At 35.1% G+C, this 18,858-nt stretch overlaps 1 protein-coding gene across 2 annotated transcripts in view; it reads right to left on the bottom strand.

The window, feature by feature from the left end:
• SLC26A7 (solute carrier family 26 member 7) overlaps nt 1–18,858 on the bottom strand; it is a 142,809-nt gene that overhangs the window by 85,420 nt on the left and 38,531 nt on the right. For both annotated transcript variants that reach the window (XM_063643423.1, XM_055286732.2), the window contains exons 2-3: nt 17,795–17,905; nt 11,346–11,518 (exon numbers count right to left, since the gene is read on the bottom strand). In XM_063643423.1, coding sequence (XP_063499493.1) covers nt 11,346–11,518; nt 17,795–17,905 — 284 coding nt within the window. The remainder of the gene's footprint in view (nt 1–11,345; nt 11,519–17,794; nt 17,906–18,858) is intronic.

The raw sequence follows: 18,858 nt of genomic DNA, 5'->3' as shown, positions 1-18,858 counted from the left end.
GAACACAAAAAAAGGACATTAGGTAATAATTAACAGCCAGGCATGGTGGCTCATGCTTATAATCCCAGTGCTTTAGAAGGCCAAGATGAAAGGATGGCTTGAGGTCAGGAGTTTGAGAACAGCCTAGGCAACATAGTGAGACCCCATTTCTACAAAAAAAAAAAAAAATTAAAAATTGGCCTAGCACTTTAAAAATTAGCGTGGCAGGTACCTATAGTCTTAGCTGCTCATGAGGCTGAGGTGAAAGGATAACTTGAGCCCTGGAGTTCAGGTTACTGTGAGTTATGATTGCATCACTATACTCCAGCCTGAGCAACAAAGTGAGACTCTGTCTCAAAAAAAAAAAAAAAAACAAGGAAATCTGGATACAACATATAGACTTTACTTAATAACAAAATATCAATCTGGCTCATTAATTGTGACAAATATACCATCCTAATGTAAGATATTAGTAACAGGGGAAACTGTGTGGCATACATGTCAACTCTGGGTACTATTTTTGTGCTTTTCTGCAAATCTAAAATCATCCTAAAGTGAAAGTTATTAAAAATGCAAAAAAGAAAAGAAAATCCCCTCCACCTGTTCCACAGAATCTTCAGGTAAGTCTAAATTTCTCTCCAAAGTGTGTGCTATTCATGAAGAGTTCCCGAATCCTGCATACATCAGCACAGGGAAAAAGAAGGACTCTAAGAAAAGCACCAAACAGCTGGGTTTTAGAAGTATGGCATGTGTGCAAATAACCACACCAAGACAGAGATATAAACCACACATATAAAGGAGAGAAATAGAACACGTGTCACTGGATTTCAGAGGGAGAGGGGAGTATTGCTGGATAGGGTTAAAATTGTTAACTTGACACTGAAGGAGGAAAACCATTAGAAAGCATTCAAAAAAGAGGGAAGAGTATGAGGATCAAACAGGACAGCATGGGATATGTTCAGAGCAAGTCTGGAAGTAACAAAACTAGCCACAAGTGAGTAACAGAAAATAAAGCAAGACATTTTGAAGTCAGAATATAGTCCACAGTAAAAGTAGTGAAAAGGGAGTTTTGCAGGAGTGAGTGACATCACTTTTCCATACATTCATTAAACATCTGATCTTGCCAAGGACTATGCTGCACACTGGCTCAAACATGAGAGCTGTGCTTTGGTAGGATTGATCTCATGATAGAATGGCCATTTAAAGTGTTGGTATAACGGGAATAGTAAAGGAAAAAGGAAAAAGTCACCTAAACTAGACAGAGCAAGAATGGAGAGCAGAGAGATGAGCCAAGTACACATTACTCCACAGACAAACTAATCATATGTTCAGGAAATGTCTATCTAAATTTTGTGTAATATATCAGAAATTCACTGGAATTTAGAATCATCTGTATTTGGAATTACATGGTTGAAGGGGGCACCATAATCTTTTCAGTTCTCAGACACTTCAAGAAAAAACTAGCCTCTGATGCTAGATATTACGAAAGTCAGAACTGCTAGGGATGGACAATTTGACTCCTCCGATTTCATATTTGTCTAAGAAATATGAGCTCAATAAAACAATAGTCATAAATTCGGATGATTGGAAGCATGATATTATTAAAAGACACAAGTGTAAGGAGTTGTAGAGTAGTTGTGTTTTTGTTTTTCATCAGGTGTGGGAGTATTCGTAAGAAAAGATGGGAGATTTTATTGACTAGGTCTCCACACTTAAGCTAGATGGATCTAACAAAATAACCATAAGCAAATTAGAGAAGTATAAGTTTATTACTATTTGTTTATCAAGAACTGTTTTACAATTTAAACAGATACAGACACATTCCCTATCTTCTGGTGAAGGATGAAAAAAAAACTCAATTTAATTTTGGTTATTTAACATAGTGATGCCACTAACATTTAACTGACCTTTTTCCTCTTCAATTTAATCAACTCACATTTATTAAGTACCAGCTGTTGGAATTATAGAGACAAATAGTCTCTGTTCTATAGAGACTCACAGTCTAGAAAAGGAGGCAAATGTGTAAAAAATATTTCCTGGTAGATTGAGAAGCCCTATGAGGTAGGACATGAGCAATGTCTTACAGGAACACTAAGAGGAATCACATATAAGCATGTCCAGAGATCCAGGGAAGGCTTCTCTGAGATGATCATATTTGAGCTGAACCTTGAAAGACACAGAGGAGCCATACAAGAGGCATGAGAAAGGGCCTGGCATGCCTAGAGAATGACAGGCACACTGTTGTGGAGCCAAGAACATTGTCCTGCCACATGACACATGCCCGGTACACAGACTGCCACTATTATTAATGAGGTAAAATATGGGAAAGAGCTAGAACAATGCCTGGCCCTAGAAGTAGATGGATTAAGTTTCCTTGCTTCCTTTGTCAACACTAGTTTAGAAAGCTGCATAGCAGCAGTTAAGAAAGTGGATACTGGAGTCTGACTCCTACTGTGGGCGCGGTGGCTCACGCTTGTAATCCCAGCACTTTGGGAGGCAGAGGCGGGCGGATCACGAGGTCAGGAGATCAAGACCACGGTGAAACCCCGTCTCTACTAAAAATACAAAAAATTAGCCGGGCGTGGTGGCGGGCGCCTGTAGTCCCAGCTACTCGGAGAGGCTGAGGCAGGAGAATGGCGTGAGCCCGGGAGGCAGAGCTTGCAGGGAGCCGAGATAGCGCCACTGCACAGCCTGGGTGAGAGCGCGAGACTGTGTCTCAAAAAAAAAAAAAAAAAAAAAAAAGATTCTAAATAAGTCACTCTATTAGTCTGTATAGGTAGTATGGCTGAGGATGCCTCAGGAAACTGACAATCATGGCAAAAGGGCAAAGGGGAAGCAAGCATGTCTTCACATGGTGGCAGGAGAGAGAGAGAAAGAAGGAGGAAGTGCCACACACTTTTAAACAACCAAATCTCATGGGAACTCACTATCACAGGAATAGCAAGGGAATAATCCACCCCCGTGACCCAATCACTTCCCACCAGGTTCCTCTCCTAACATTGGAGATTATAATAATCCAACATGAGATTTGGGTGGCAACACAGAGCCAAACTATATCAGTCAGTTTATCTTCAGTATCTTTATCTGTATAATACGGAATTATTCCTAAATAATTTTTCCTAAAATGTCAATGAGGATTGAATATATGAATACATGTAGTAAGCTTAGAACAGAGCTTGTCAAATACTAGGCTAATAAATATAATTATTTTTGTACGTGAGGAAAGTTTTTTATAATTTTAAGAGTGTTATAATTCTAACTTGATTAAGTTTATTACTTCTTAGCTTCGCCAGGTACAAACACAGATGGAAAGATTTAGATTAAACAGAGTAATGACTTTCTGCTGTAATGGTTGTAAAACAGTGAAACATTATCAAAAGAGATTTCAGATTGTCCTCCTCCTGAATCACAAAAGAAGTTGTAATGTTTTTGAGAAACATTACATTACAATTCTGATGACAATTACATCATCAATATGAAGTTGATGATGTTCCTGAGAAGAGTTAAGTACGATGTGTTGAATAGGCAGTATAAACTAGTTTTATATCTTGTGTCCCTTCTATACTCCTGATCCTCTTATTTAAAACATGCAAGAAAATGTTTAGCACAACACCAAAAGTAATTGAAGAATCTCCTATTTAGGTTACAGTTGTCTTTTTATCATCCTTGAAGACATAAGACCACGTGTCTCCAGAATGCACTAGTATCATAATACAAGGCTTTGTCACTAAACACCACACCTTGTGTCACCCCACACTTTTATAATTGTTGAATATATGTTTATGACACAAACATATATAACTTAACTAAAAGGCACTCAAACTACTACAATGGCATTATTCTAGTGAAGGCAGCCTACAGTAATGAACACACCTTTCTCAGTGCAAGAAAGATCAAAAAGACAAACTAGATTTCCCCATGGCAGAAATCTTGTCCTATGGCTCCTTCAGAAAAGTAGAGCTTGGGAAAATTTCCAAAGGTGAATGGGCAAGGGACAATCCCAGACCCCTCTCAGCTCTTGGAAAAACAAATACGCAAATTGTCCATGACAGGGAATAATAAAAGCTACAGGGAGAAGATAACAATGGTTTTTAAAGTGCATTGGCTTTTATTATGTGTTTGTGTCCCCAGTAGAAATGCTTATTGATACTGGCATTTTAAAAGTTTCCACATTGCCTTGAAATTAACATTTCATTACTGTGAGTGTGCAAGCAACTCCTTTCTCAGCTGCTACTGTTTTTACTGTTTTTAGCTAGAAAAAATTTCTTTTCTTTGTGTCAAGTAATACTAATAGTACAAAACTGCATCAATTCCACTAAAAGACTTTCTTATGAGACGACGTGCCTTAGAAATAGATAGTAGAACTGGAGACAATAAGATTATCACACCAGTCAATTTAGTCACTGCATTATCAACTGTCAGAAATTGCATGAGTTCTAATCACAAGAGTTCCTACTGTTATAAAACCATGGCAATAAATCTACAATATAAACAGCAATAAAGTTTTGCTGAGTGAAAGAAATCAGACCAAAAAAAAAATAAAAAGACAGAAAGGGAAGGGACAGTACATTCATTTTTATAAAATTCTAGAAAATGCAAACTAACTCACAGTGACAAAAAGCAGATCAGTGGGTGAGGAGGGGAGCTAACGGAGTGGGATTACAATGGTCAAGAAAAAATTTTGTGAAATTATAGATATTTTTATTGTCTTGATGATGGGTTCATGACATATACATCTGTCAAAAGATCAAATTGTACATTCTAAATATGTAGAATTTACTGCATGGCAATTATATCTCAATAATGCTGTTTTTAAAAGGCCTATATTCTAATGTACAACACAGAAACTATCACATTACATTATTGTGGTTGTATAAGTGCACTTTGTTTATACTAGCAATATAAATCAAATGGCAACAGAGAAGACAGACAGAAATTATTCATTTTGTCTGAAGGCCAATGAGTGAGAGACATTGGATGGTCTTATGTTTATGACACAAACATATATAGCTTACCTAAAAGATAATTAAACCACTGCAATACCATTATTCTAGTTAAGGCAGCCTACAGTAATGAACACACCTTTCTCAGTCAGTGCAAGAAAAATCAAAAAGGTAAAAAAGTGAATAATCATAATCAACAAGGAAGAACCTAATAGCTATATACTGATCTTTACACTCTGATAATCAGGGCTATATATTTTTTCTCAAGTGCTCATGAAACACTCACAAAAAAATGATTATAGATTAGGTTAGAAGGAAAATGTTAGTAAATTAGGTAACATAAACTATTATAAACAATACTCCCTGACTGCAATGAAATAACACTAGAAATTATTGACAAAACTGAAAAGCAAAAAGACTCACCCAACTAAAATAAAAAACTCTTGTCTTAATTTTCGGGTAAAGGAGGAAATACAAACTGAAATCACAGAATTTTTATTCCTAAAAAATATTGAAGCAAAATACAGTATATATAAAAATCAACAGAATACATTTCAAACAATTAGCATAGGAAAATTCACAGCACTAAGTGTTTTTATCAATAAAAATGAAAAAAAACAAGTAAATTGAATTCCTAGATGGAAAAAATAGAAGAAGAGCAACAACCAAACAATAAAATAATGGTAAATTGAAGGAAATAATAAAGATAAAAGCAGAGATAGAAATAGGAAAAAAGTAGACCTATTTTTCAAAATTTTGGTTTTCTTAAAAAAGTAACAAAATAGAAAAACCACTAGCTGCCTGGATCAAGAACAAAGGAAAAAGCACAAATATAAAAATAGAAAATATCAAAGGGTAAAACATTGAAACAATAAATTTTTTTAAAATTACAACAGACTACTTTAAAGACCTACATGTAAATACGTTTGAAAAGATAGATAAAAATATAATTTTCCAAGAAAATAAAGATTTCCAATTCTGGTGGTTTTAGAGCTAGGCTGCTTAAACTGACCAATTTTTGTAGAAGAAACTGGAGAGGATCATCAAGAAATTATCTTACAAAAGAGCACCAGGTAACATTATTTTAAAGAGGGATTCTACAAAACCTCCAGTACTAGATGCTCCAAAAGTGCTATACATGCTGAAAAGCATTGAGAAAGGACGTTAAGAAGAAAGTATAACATTGAGACTTAGACCTGATAAAGACAGCGCAAGAAAGAAAACTACAGTCCAGTACCACTAAAGAAAAATGATGCAAAATACTAAAGAAGAAAAGTAATCAACAGAATCCAGCACCACATTAAGAATAAAATAGACCGTGACCAACTGGAATTTATTCTTGCAATTTAAAGTTGATTCAATATTAGGGAATCTATTAACATGATAAATGATAGTTTTGAGAGAATAAAAGTAAGATTATTTCTATAGATGCTGAAAAAGCTTCAGCAATATTCAACATTTTTTCTAGTTTCTATTAAAAACACAAAAATAGGACACAATTTATAATTTCTTAACATGACAAAACATATAAACTTTATTTGTGAGGACTGCATTGTAATTTGTGGAGATGTTAATGGCATTATAAGTAAGCTCATGAAAGGGCAAGAATGCCCACTATTTTCACAATTACCTAATGTTATAATAGAGGTTGCAAAACTCAAAGCAATTTGATTAGAGAACTCACCAGTCATATGATTTTGTAAAGAAGTAAAAATATCTCTTAAAAATTCTAGCAAATTAATGAACAATAAAACTAATTCAAATACTAAAAGAATTCAGTAAGACATCAGGATACAAAATTAACATATAAAAATCAATAGCTTTCAAAGACACAAACAATAGCCAGCCAGAGGACATAATGGTAAAGAAAACTCCACTTATAATAGCAACAAAGAAGATTAAATCCTTGGGAATAAACTTGACAAAAATGTGCAAAACTTGTAGGAGGAAAATTTTAAAACACTCTGAAAAACACAAAATTAGATTTGAACAAAATGAAAGGCATCCTCTGTTCTTGGATAGGACAAATCAACATCATAAAGACGTCAGTTTAACACAATCCCAATAAAAGTATCAGCAAGTTTCTTTTTATACAAGTAAGTTTTTCCCCCTAAAGTGTAGCTTGTATTTGTCTAATGTTCCCCACACACAACTCTTTCTCCACTTCTTTACTTGACTTATATTTTTACCATTATTTTAATGATTCTGTTATGTCTATCTCTTTAATTTTAACTTACGCATTTTTTAGAAGAAAGTATAGCATAGAACAATAAATTTCTGATTTTAGTTTGCTATTTGCCTTTTTTTGCTTTTCCTCCAATGCAAGTTGGTGCTGAAATTCATAAGGAAAACAAACATGCAAGAATAGCCAAGAAGACACACAAAAATTAAAAATACAAAGGTTGACTAGTCCTACCCTACATTAAACCATTCTATAAAGTCTCCGTAAAACAGGGTGCTACTTTCACAAGAATAGAGTTAAAGGCAGTAGAATGGTAAAGAAAGTCCCAAAATTAATATAAGTACATATGGAAATGATAATGCTGGCATCTTAAGTTATAGAGGTAAAGATGGGCGTTTTAATAAATGTTGTTGGCACAAGTAGGCAGCAACTTAGAAAAAAATAAAATTACATCCGTATCACACACCATTCACAAGCATAAACTCCACAATGATCAGGAATCTAGATATAAAAAGAAAAACAAGAACTTAAATCATGGAAGTCTAGAAAAAAATATATGGATGATTTCCTCCATAAACTCAGTGTTGAAAAAAGCTAACACTCACTCAAAATAATGGGCAGTAAAAGAAACGACTGATAAACTTGACAACATAATTTTTTTAATTTGCATAGTAAAATAAAGTCAAAGTACAACTGCCAAATTAGAAGGAAGTACTTGCAACATCTATCACAGAAAAAGGGCTAATATCCATAATATATAAAGAACTCTTAAAATTTGAAGAGAAAAAAATCTACAACTCTGATGGAAAAATGAGACAAATATAAATAGACAATTCAAAAAATTAGCACAAAATGATCTTAAACATATGAAAAGATGTTGAACCTCACTCGTAATTAAAGAAACTCAAATTACATTGAATACTACTTTTCACCTGCTTGGCCAAAGTTCAAAAGGCTGAGAACACATTCTGTTGGTAAGGCTGAGGCACTCTCATACACTGCTGTGGGAATGTAAACTGACACAACCCCTTCGGAAGGGAATTTAACAATGTCTAACAAAACTACATTTGTTTTTGTTTTGAATTTACCTTTTGACCCAGTAACCTCATTCTAGGAATTCATCTTGAAGAGATGTTCCTAACAAAATGAAAATCCAGATATATACATACATACCAGCATTAGGGAAGGGAAGTGACAGTTCTGAGTGTGCCTTTTTTTTACAGTCCCATCTTGCTATAACAATAATTAAAATTAACAAACATCAGACTCGGTGTATATTTTAAAATCATTATTACCTAGCATTATGTTTCTTGGTTTTCAAATTCCTGAATAGATAATTCATTTTTTAATTCAACAAGTTTTCTGAGAATCTACCATGTAGAGTTCTTTGCTAGGTACAATGATGACTTTAACATGCTTTAAGGTTGTATTAATACCCACAAGAACTTTGTTCTCTAAGTAATGTCTTACATAGCAAACAAACTAAAATATTATAGACATACAAAATATTGGAGGAAAAGCAAAAAAAGGCAAAGAGCAAACTAAAATCAGAAATTTATTGTTCTATGCTATACTTTCTTCTAAAAAATGCATTAAGTTAAAATTGAAGAGATAGACATACTAGAATCATTAAAATAATGTTAAAAATATAAGTCAAGTAAAGAAGTGGAGAAAGAGTTGTGTGTAGGGAACATTTAGACAAATACAAGCTACACTTTAGTGGGAGAAACTTACTTATCAGTTACAAGAAGAGAAGGCAAAAAGAAAAAGTCATGGAGCCCTTATTATGTAATAACAGAAAGCTGATTAGTTCATCAATTGAATGTGTTGCCAAACACCAAAGCCCCTTCAGAACTTACTTCTATAACTTCCTGTAACACAAGAAGCAATAAATATCTTTATGGTGTAAGTCTCCAATAGGAGGGTTCTCTGTTCCTTGCAGGTGAGAGCATTTCTAACTGTGAATCAGATCAGACACGATTGTTTCAGACACTTTAACAATACAATCTTATTAACCTAAATAATTCTGTCAGCTGGATCTTCAGAGGGAAAAAAATCAACCCAAAACTAAATAATATGCAAGCCAGAGCAAAACAATACACAAATAAATAAATAAAACAAGCCAAACACATACTTCATGTGTTTGTAGAAACTGGATACTTTGATTCAGTGGATTTCAAATCTAAAGGAATAAAAGGAAAAATGACTGAGCAGCTAAATCCCAAAGGTGCAGAACTCTTGAAGTTTCTAGTTGACAATGGAAAGAAGAGTTTGGAGGTCAAATAAAGTCCAGTCATCTGCTTAAAAATTGGCTAAAACGTAAGTCACATATCCAAGATCAGAACTAAAGAGGAAGAAAAGCAGATGTTTGATGAAGTTATAAGAGAAAATATGCAACTCTCTGAATCAGATTTTACATGTAATAAAAGGCCATGAAAACAAAATTATTTTTATTATCTTTAATAACATTCTGCTTTGCTCTTATAATTCTAGGGAGTTTCATTCGGGGAAATGAGACATATATTTTTAATGTTGTTAGAATCCTGGCTTTGACTTTTATATGTTATCATTTTAAGTCATAATCCAAATATACTAGATAATAACAGAATACCTGATGATTGTTTCAAACTTTCAGAAGATGGTTAAAATGAGACTAAGCAGAAGGTTGCCGGGTCTTACTGCTAATTATGTATACTCTTAGATTTTTACTATATTAATATGTACCTAAAACTAATACTACACTGTTAAATAACCTAAAACTACTTGTTTCATGCTTTGTAGAGTAAGAGAATATCCAACTCTAGTAAAAACCATAAATTCAAAAAGAAATATGAATGAGAAAATAATGGGACAGAAAACAGACACAATATTATCTTTGCAATGTTAATACAAAGATTTTTTATTTTAAATGAATAGAAATTAAGGAAAACTTGTGCCAAATCCAAGGCAACATATCCATGTTTGATCTACCAGTTCACAGGGCTGATTATTTCTGAGATGGAGATAGATGACAGATCTGAGAGAGCCTCACACAGGCCAGGCAAGGAGGAAAAGCCACTAAGCCTACCTGTGCAAGCCTCAGAATAGGCTGACATCATCCATGGTTGGAAAAATCAACCGAAAGTTACAGGGTACCCAGGCAACTAATTTTTATTTTATGATAGCTCAGATACAAGCCATAGAAAATACTGATTGGTCCACCAGTCTGGTCAGTCTCCTAAGCAAATGAGCTGCCACTCAAATGGTCTATTTCTCTCAAGCACTATGAAGACATGAGTTCTTACTCTCATTTCATTTTACATCCTTAATTCTTTCAGCCTTTTCACATAGCTAGAGGGCAATGTAACTCTAAGAATTTTAATGCTTCCTTTCTTTTAGGTCACCTGTTTTCTCTTACCATCTAATTCCAGCCAATCATCAACTATTTTTCGCCCTTCCTGGTGTTTACAAGATCTTTGACCTTGTAAATAATGTTACAGTGTAAAATAGAGCCTCCCAACCCAAAACACAGCCACCCAAGAAGTTTATGCACACATAATTCAGTTCACCATGAGAGAGTAAGCGAAAATGGCTATCAAAAAGGCAATTCCATGTCTAATATTCAGTGTCTGTCTACATTTATTTTATAGTCACCTCTGAGCTTTCTAATTCTGATGACTGATTAGAAACATCAAATTACATATTCTGGTATTTTGAAGAAATAGACTGTAGCAATCTTGGCAGCAACACGATGCTAATGGTACTGATCTGAGTCCAGTGACCTCAGATCAGCAAACCTATGGCATAAACCAAGCACTATTTGTTACTGATGCAGGCAATAACATCATAAAATCTGAAAACTGGGAAGGACACTAGAGATCTGGTCACATCTCCTTCCGATTGCAGGAATTTTTCCTATAACATTCCCTTACAGTGACGACCTAGTCACTGTGTGGACACAGGGATTGCCTCATTACCTTACAAGGAAGCTCATTCCATTTTCTGAAACATTTTTTAGGAAGTTCATTCTTTAAAGACTAAAAACTGTTTCTGTATAACTTCAATTTATTGATTCTATTCATTCATTCAACCAGCATTTATAGAGTAATGACTCTAAACAGCATTTCCGTAATGATAAAACACATCAGGCCTTTATCCACCTGTAAAGACAAATTCATGAACAAGAATAATAATAAAACACCAGCTGCCTTCCCTGTGCTGCTGTGTCCCTCTCTTTGTGCTCAAGTGTCAGTATCACTTACCTGAATCACACCTCCCAAGAAGGAAACTGCTGCAGCAACGCGGATCCTTTGCATTTCAAAGTCGGATAAGCCCAGCACGCTTGTGTTACTCTGTGTGGTGAGGTTCTGCATGTTCTGAGGGACAATCCGTTCCACGGCGTTGGCTGATATTAAGGATGTCAAGGCAAAGGTGCCTGAAACCAAGTGGTGTGGGGAATCTTCTATTAGTAATTCGATTTAAAGGCTCAATAAAAATTGTGGGATTCTGTCGAAACTACATTGTGAAACCAAACAGATCTGTTAGACATACTGTCCCCTCCTCTGTGCCCTTGCTTCTCCACTCTTCATCTCGCTCCATGGATGAAATGGAAACTTACCTCCATATATGCTTATTCATTCAACGTACAGCCACTCATCTATTTGCTATTCCCTCCTGGGTCAGACATTTTCCCACCTCTCTGCAGATTGGCATAAAGAATGTCCTGGTACAGGAAATAAGATTACGGCCTGGATTTATATTCAACCACTCAATTTACCAATAATGTGACCTAAAGCAGATTACACTGGATATAAATGGTCTTATCCATAAAATGGGAGTAATAATGCCTACATTTCAGGATTTAAGGGGAGTATAAATGAGATGATAGGTATGAAGACCTCAGTAAATACAGCTTTTTCCCTGAAATGCTTGCTTCTTCATTCTACATGTGCAAATCCTATTTGTTTTTCAAGGTCTGGCTCAAATCCCATATCTAATAAGGATCCATCCCAGATCCTCCCAACTAGGCTTAATCTTTCCACCCTCTGTGGTCTCATAGCAGAGTATATTTTTATTATTGTGTAACAACATATTGTGGCCCATAAAATAATTAAACATACCATTTCTGTCTGCGGTTGTTAGATAAGGCTCGTTGTTATTTTTCAAGAATTGCCATGGCCTTGCACATTTGTGGGACCATTTTCAGTGTCTTCCCCTCTTCCTGTCAAGAGTTCTGAAGCCTCTCATCTTGGCACAGTGTGCCTGAGAATGCAGCCTGGTGAACATGGAAATGCTGATTCTCTCAAAGAGGGGTTGGCAAATTTGGGTTATAGAAACAAACTGCAGCATTGTGCAAACATTTACTCTCATTACTTGAAGATCTTACTTTGCTTCTGGTGATAAATGAGACTTCACGAAAAGGGGCTTTTCAGCATGTAGACAACCCAGCACAAACCATGCACAAAGCAGCATAAGGCAAGAGAGACATGAGTCAAACAGAAACAGGTCTCAGTGGAAATTCAACACAGCCAATCCTTGGTCTTACTAGATAAGAGAGGCGGTACATGCTGTGGATTCAGAAAAACATGACGATTATAGCCTCCAAAAAACCTGGCCTAAAATCCCAGAACTGTCTCCTCAATATTTTTGTCTATAAACAGCATTCCTCACCCAATGGGATTGTTATGAGGCTTAAATAATGTAATATAGCACATATGATAGAAGACGACATGTAGTTAACACCTGATAAATGGTAGCTATTCATATAATTATTAATAAGACTAAAGTTATAATGCTCTGTTACGGCCTATCATTGTATGCTTTTCTCTGTTCCATAGAGTTGGTGGTACATAAATACAGACAGCAGATTGAATAACATTCTTTTAGTGAGATAAGTCATTCTCAATAAATCATCAATAAATCATGACCACTGTCCTTATCATAAAGTACTAAATTAAGAGTACATCAAGAAACTAATGTAATATAACTGATTATTAGAAATGAGATTCTAGCACCCAGGATGGGAAATACCAAGTAGAGAATATTCACCATAGAATCTGGTCTTGATAGGACATATTTCCGAGGGTATATTACAGCACGATGCTCGGGAGATCAAATCAGATACTTCTGAGAGTAAAGGAGTTTGTCTTTTGGTGTTTAAATCTCTTAGAGTACAGAGCAAAATGTTTTGTACAAAAGCCACTGAACAAATTGACTACAGAATTTTTTAAAAACATATAGACTAGTTAATTTTTTATTTTAGGCCTGTTTTTCCTGGGATTTGGAGGAAGATGGGAGGCAATCGAACAGTAAAAGAGAAAGCCATCTAAAAGGCTTTGTTAGGGGAACAAAAGGAAGCTTCACCTGCGTGTGAGTCATATTTCAAGAACACCTCCAGAGAGAGGACTTGCCAGCAATGGGTACAGGCATATCCACCACACCAATGTGGACATGGGAGTACTGCCCCTTTAGTAAGGATAATGCTTTGCTGTTTCTGAGATAGTGAAGGCCAATCAAGGGAAGTGGGACTGCCCGTGAATATGTGTGGCTGTTGTGGATGACATTCTATATTATCTATTTATAGGTCTCTTCTTTGTCTTTGTCTCCTCCCTACTAACTCTCTATCTTTGCCTCATTTGCTCAATGCTTTAGCCTGGTTAGGCTTTCAGCCTATTAGTGGTACCCTTATATACCACTACTTCTACCTGATAGCTCAACAGTACTGTGGGTCACAGGGTCTCATAGGAAGTGAATATGAGCCCTAGAGTTAAATAGACCCAAGTTCGAATCCCAGTTCTACTTAATATGAACCTCCGATCTTGCTCAAGTTACCTAACCTCTCTCAGCTTCCTTATTTGTAAAATGATGATAAAATATCTATTACAAAATTTTGATAGAGAATAAATGAGATTTCATATTTTAAAAAAACACTATCTCAAGTCCTATCATATTATAATCCATCAGTAAATAATTATTTATTTTTTCTTCTGAAAAGTGCCTTGTATAGTCTTCACAATATCCTCTCTAAATTGTGAAACTTTGCTTTTTAAAGAAATTTCCCTAATTTTGAGAAAAATTAAGATTATCTGACCAATTGTCTCATATTGGTTCTCTACAACAATGCTGTTTCCATTGGATTAATACCCAGGTTTTTTACTGTTGTGTATTTATTCCAATATATGTTCTTTGCCAGCCACAAAAAGTAATCAACTGATTTATTCCTTTTTTAAAAAAAAAAACCTATTTTAAATTAAAATAAGAAAGTTTACATTGTTGAGCAAAACAGCATGTTTCATGTCTTTATACTCTGATTTTATGAATTGTTTACTTTTAAAGATGCCTCTAACATAATTTATTATTGTATTTAGTAAGTCAGCATTGCATTCCAGCCACCTAAATTGAAGGCAAAATCCCAAATAATTTTTCTTCATGAAAGTAACATCAATATCTTAATAATACTATGGAAGTGGGATGCATATGCATCAAAATTGAATCATTTAAAAGAGAAGTATGTTCTGTATATTAATTTGCAGGAACTTATTGGTGACACTCAGTCCCTATGTCCAAGATTAAAGCAAAGTCAAAACATAATTAGTCTATTTTCCCTGACATATATATGTTGCAAAATAAGGGAAAATTATCTTTTTTTTTTTTTTTTTTGAGACGGAGTCTCGCTGTGTCGCCCAGGCTGGAGTGCTGTGGCGCGATCTCGGCTCACTGCAAGCTCCGCCTCCCGGGTTCACGCCATTCTCCTGCCTCAGCCTCTCCGAGTAGCTGGGACTACAGGCGCCCGCCACCATGCCCAGCTAATTTTTTGTACTTTTAGTAGAGACGGGGTTTCACCGTGTTAGCCAGGATGGTCTTGATCTCCTGACCTTGTGATCCATCTGCCTTGGCCTCCCAAAGTGCTGGGATTACAGGTGTAAGCCACCACACCCAGCCTATCATTTATTTTTTACTGACCCAAAGAATCCTAAATACTGAGATAAAAAACAAATAGGAAGGCCCAGCTGGCTGCCTTTGGTGAAGTACAAATGCAGAAATAAAATGTCTCTAGCATTTACTGTGTGGTAGCCCACTGGACTTAACAGAAGGGAAATCAGAATTAGTCTCCGGCTTTAATGTTGAATGACTACAGTTAAGGCTGTAAATTATGTGTATTTTGAAATGCCTATTATTTATCAAGTAGACTATAAGATTCTGATAGCTGTTAATAATTTGTTAAATATAGAGTCTTATGTAAATGGTAATTTCAAAGTAATTCAGTTAAATATCCGTAAAATGTTTACAGTGATTCCTTAGGACATCAAACATTTTGTGTAAGTATGTATTTAAGCATGTTCAAATTGTGTATTTTTGTTTTCTTAAAGCAATTACGGTGTATTGGACAAACTTGTTTTGCCTTTTTCTTTTATCTTGGGTTTAACAGAGAAAATGTTTTTAGAGGTTAGTATTAAAAAACATTTTATTGCTAAGAATATATTTAAATGTTTTGAAAAATGAAAAGAAATCGTTAGGAAATTAGGAAGCAAGATAACTGAAAAAATAGGCTTTAATAATTTATAATTAATTATTGTGCTTTTCTCTTTTTTGCATCAATGCAAAAGAAAAGCTTATTCTTGAACAGTGAGTTGTAAAGTTAAAAGCTTGTGCTTTAGATTTGGTTGCACCTGGGTTGCAATCCATGCACCTGTGACTTTTAATCTGTGATCTCACAGAAACTTTCTGAATTTTAGTGTTTTCTTTTCACCTGCAATGTATAGGTAATAATTTCTATTTAAAAGGCTTATGCTAGAACAAAATAAAATAACGTATGTAAAGCTCTTAATAAAGTACCTAATAAATAGAACATCCATGATTCTCAAACTTAAATATATATAATACACAAATATGCAGAAATATATAAATACATATATATACTATATTACCTACAGATTAAATAAAAACAGAGATCTTATGAAAATGCTGACTCTAATTCAGTAGGCCTGAGATGGAAATAAAGACTTTGCACTTTTAACAAGCCCCTACATAATGCTGAACCTGCTGGTTCATGAGCCAAACTTTAGGCAGAAACGTTGTAAGTGATTGATAGGTGTTGTTCCTTCCCTCATAACAAAATTAATTGATTTAAAAAGCCAAATCTACATAAATAAAATGTTATGTTAACAGAAAATATATGTATCAATGTGGTAGGCAGAATTATGACCTCTCAAATACGTTCACATCCTAATCCCCAGAACCTGTGAGTATGTTATGCTGTATGGTAAGAGAGAATTAACATTGCAGATGAAATTAAAGTTGCTAAGCAGCTGATCTTAAGAAGAGCAGCCTGGATTATCCAGGTGTGCCCAATGTAATCACAAGTGTCCTTTAAACATGGAAAATGGAGGCAAAAGATCAGAGTCAAAGAGAATTTGAAGATGTGATACTGCATGTTTACATATTGCATGGTTGAAAGGTCCATGAGCCAAAGAATGCAGGAAGCCTCTAGAAACTAGAAAAGTCAAGAAAATGGATTGCCTCTAGAGCCCCCAAGAAAGAAACATAGCCCTGCTGACACCTTAGTTTTAGCCCTGTGAATATCATTTCAGACTTCTGAGCTCCAGAACTGTAGAATAATACCTTTATCTTGTTTTAAGCACCAAACGTATGGTAATTTGTTACAGCGGCAACAGAAAACTGATACAATCAATAATGCAAAGTGGCCATTGAAGAAATAGTCACAAAATATTATTACTTAGAGGCTGAGATCATATAATCCCCAAATAAATAGAAATGTCTCTATAGATATTTTTAGTTAAAATTATTTTATTATTTCCTTAATAATTAAGACTAAGATACCATTTTTGTAATAATAATAGCTAACTTCATTAAATCTTATTATGTAGCAAGTACTAAATTAGGCACTGTATATCGATTATCTAGTTCTCACTATAATCATTAGAATTTGGAAGGTAATTTTGCTATCAAGAAAGCAGCAATGGAGCTTAAAATTTTGCCTAAGACCATGTAAATAGCAAACAACAAATAAGGTATGTACCCAGGTTTATCTAATACCAAATCACCCCTCATATTTTCTTTGGTAATATAGAGGTAGGTAAGGTAAGAGTTACACCAAGTGAAGAGCATTGTATAAACTAGCCTAGAATAAACCTAAAAGATCATCATTTAGTCCACATATCAAATACATGTAAAATATTTTTCACTGTTTTTTGAGTGGCTATATTTTATGTAGTCTTATCTCCCAAGTGCTTACTTTCTCTAATTTCATTGTAAATTCAGAACATTTCCCTTCTTTTTTTTCTTTTTTTCTTCAGACAGAGTCTTGCTTTGTCACTCAGGCTGGAGTGCAGTGGCACAATCTCAGCTCACTGCAACCTCCGCCTCCCGGGTTCAAGCGATTCTCCTGCCTCAGCCTCCCGAGTAGCTGGGACTACAGGCGTGTACTACCATGCCCCATTTCCCTTCTTTTGTGGAATCTTTGCAACTCAAAAATGCAAAGAATCCTTAGCAATTACCTTGGCTATACAGTAATATAGCAATAAACCACAGTGTATATTGACTATCTGATGCATGGAGAGTAAATATCTTCCTCTAATATTTGCTGTGGTTTTCGGCAATGACATTAACACTGCTAAGGAGATGTAATCAGTAATAATCACTAAGCCTCTTTTGAGCGTAACATTAGAAGCATAAACATAGGAATTATTACCTGTGGCAACATGACGTCCCATTCCAAATATGGCGTAAATTATGGCAGGAAACAGAGACCCATATAAACCAAACACTGGGTGCACAGATGAGAGAACAGCAAAAGCCAATCCTGTGAAGAAGACTAGGGTAATTAAAACCACCTTATAACCCCAAGACACAGTCTGTTACACAATAGAATAGGTATTGGTTTACTCATAGACAAAATGAATCATACTTTATTCTACTTTCTCAACAAGAGTCTAGCATTATTGCCCTAAATAAAAGAAAATTCTCTCTTTAGTTCATTTTTATAATTCCAAAAACCATTATTTTTGGACTAATGCTTTTTCCTTTGATTGCAGAGATGTCTACAAAAAAACAGTTGTTCAGAGAGTCTTCCTGTTGAATGGTAGGTTGGACAGTAACATTATAAAATATCTCCAGGCACACTAAAATTTTAGAAGTATTTCACATGTATATTTTATGTGCACAATAGCATCTGTAAGATAGGTGAGACTAGAAGCTTTACCCCTGACAGATGAGAAGCCTAAAATGGAATGGGAACTAGGGCTGGACAAAAAGGACGCATACTTAACATTGGCTGGTTGGCCAGCTGCACAGCCAGCCTGAGACTGTGTGTCACAGTGGTAGGGCCGATGAATAAACCCATGTGCTTCCCAACTAACTGGACCTTGGCTTATATTTCAGGTACAGTGTCTTAGACTGGAAAAAGAAATCAACTTTTCTTTTTCAAGGAGTAACAAATAATTCATGACTGTTAATTTTTATTCCTTGTAAAGACTATTGCCTACATAGTTGGTATGATACATGCACATAGAAAATTTTCTTAGACATGTCTAAATGACCACTGGTGGTTTAAACGTGACCAAAATATCTACGAGTAAGGGTTCATAAAATTATCTTGACTGTGGCTGGTCCTTGGAACGACAAATTCATTCAAATGTTTCAATTAAATAGGACATAAAGGACTTTACATGTTACAAAGAGACTTGAGAATGGAGGAGGCATTAGATTCTGGAGTCTCTGAATATGAGGCCAGGTAATTAATTAGTCACACTATAA

The sequence above is a fragment of the Symphalangus syndactylus genome, chromosome 7 (assembly GCF_028878055.3).
Source record: "Symphalangus syndactylus isolate Jambi chromosome 7, NHGRI_mSymSyn1-v2.1_pri, whole genome shotgun sequence".
NCBI lineage: Eukaryota > Metazoa > Chordata > Mammalia > Primates > Hylobatidae > Symphalangus > Symphalangus syndactylus.
The sequence above is the reverse complement of the archived record's forward strand: the minus strand, read 5'-3'. Positions and strand labels throughout refer to the sequence as shown.